Source organism: Oryzias melastigma, linkage group LG4 (genome assembly GCF_002922805.2).
Source record: "Oryzias melastigma strain HK-1 linkage group LG4, ASM292280v2, whole genome shotgun sequence".
In the NCBI taxonomy this organism is placed as follows: domain Eukaryota; kingdom Metazoa; phylum Chordata; class Actinopteri; order Beloniformes; family Adrianichthyidae; genus Oryzias; species Oryzias melastigma.
This window is the reverse complement of record NC_050515.1, coordinates 17,543,329-17,545,009: the sequence shown is the minus strand read 5'-3', so window position 1 is coordinate 17,545,009 and position 1,681 is coordinate 17,543,329. Positions and strand designations below refer to the sequence as shown.

Genomic DNA, 1,681 nt, shown 5'->3' with positions numbered 1-1,681 from the left:
TTCTTTTTTGCTAATGTCATGTTGAACTAAGCATTTTTAGTAATTCAAATGAATAAACTTTAGAACATCTGGTGTTCCATGTCAATATCACACAGCTGTAAAAACCACCTGTGTGAAGCGCTGATGCTGATTGGCTGCGACGACCTCTGAAGTAGGAGACAAAAGTGACTGAGCTGTTAGTTTCCTTGAATCACATCTTTGGTTCCTGTTTTTGTTCATGTTATGTCATAATCATCTGCTAGAGTTATGTTACAGTGGATTATGATAAGTTCAATAAAAATGCAGGAAATAAATTATTAACAGTTTATTTAGACAAAAGGGACAGCAGTAGCCGGGGGGGCGGGGGGGTCTCCTCTGAATCAAATGTCTTCACTGCTCCTCTCTTCCTGTAGCCGACACTTCCTGTAAAACATGATAAGAAAAGACTCCAGACTGTTTGGTTCTCATGAAAAGACTAAAGATTAAGGAAACAATGACTTCACTCCTTCTGCTCTGATGGAGTTTTGTATGATAGCAATGACTGATTCAGTTACAGCAACACCTTAAAGAAAATGAAGAATAAATCACTGACCTCCACAATAAAACACCTGCCAGCATCAGCATTAATGGAAGATTTGGTTATCACATTACATGTCTAAGAGAGAAAGGCCGGTGTGAATGGACTTTACTCTACACTGCTGCTCTCTTAGTACGTTCACTCGGGTTATTCTGAGTTATTCAGGAAACAGCTTTGATGAAAACGAAACGAAAATGATGAAAACTTACTGAAGTAGCTGTCATGGTTTCACGAGGCCAGAAGGACCCAAGTGCTGGAAACATGGGGAGGTGAGCGGCGTTCCTTTGTCCTTCTGGAGCTGGAGGACACGGTGAGCAGGTAGAACCGAGTCTGTGGCTGTGAGTCAGCTAAGCAGAGAGGTCCAGGGATGGTTGGTTGTTGGTTCTCATGGTTGAAGGATTCTGCAGACAGGAAACAGTTCATGGTCAGAGTACTGGAGGGTGAGGAGAAACTTAGAGTTTAACATGAATATCAGAGACACTGCAGGTACAATACCCAAAGGTAGGCAACGATCTGTCGATGAACACTGGAAGCTGCAGAGCTTCAATGCTGAACAGCTGAGATGATGAGGTGACGACCGACTCCTGCTGGAACACCAGAGACCCTCCAAAGCTGTAAGCACCAGGGAGACCTGCATGGACCAGACAATAGTTTAGAAACCTTCAGACGTTCAGACTCAGAGAAACAGAGAGAGCGGAGAACTAGATAGAAAAACAAGTTACCGGAAAGATATTTATTCTATTTATATCCTGCAGCACTCCAGAATGAAACTTGCCCCTTTTTTAATTGTATTTTATTTGTTGCCTTTCTATTGTCTAACTCTCTTTAGTGGAGGAGCACATCCCGTCCCCCTTCACCTTTCATGTGTCTGACAGCATGTGTCCTCTCAGAAGTTCATCCCAGGTTTGGTGGACAGTCACAAGCAAAACCAGCCGACATTAGTCTGAACTAGAGCGATGATTGTGGATGAGACTGATGTGATGAAGTCTAAACAGCTTTAAGGAAAGAAAATAGAATCTTTATCACAAATGAAGACTGAACTGGTGTTTTGGTGGAACTTTCTGAGGAAACGTACTTCACTGAATGTCATTTCAGACGAGGTGCTGATGCAGAGAGCTTATAGTA

The 1,681-nt window shown here is 42.5% G+C and overlaps 1 protein-coding gene across 6 annotated transcripts in view; it reads right to left on the bottom strand.

Moving 5' to 3' along the window:
• Nucleotides 1-289: 289 nt before the first annotated feature.
• LOC112150563 overlaps nt 290-1,681 on the bottom strand; it is an 8,693-nt gene continuing 7,301 nt past the window's right edge. For 3 of the 6 annotated variants that reach the window (XR_004947770.1, XR_004947769.1, XR_004947768.1), the window contains exons 3-5: nt 1,052-1,187; nt 766-957; nt 415-634 (exon numbers count right to left, since the gene is read on the bottom strand). Coding sequence is in view for 2 of the 6 variants with exons in the window: in XM_036211577.1 (XP_036067470.1) it covers nt 785-957; nt 1,052-1,187 (309 nt within the window). In the remaining 4 variants the exon portion in view is untranslated. The other 3 variants (XR_004947767.1, XM_036211577.1, XM_036211578.1) reach the window with 3 other exon arrangements.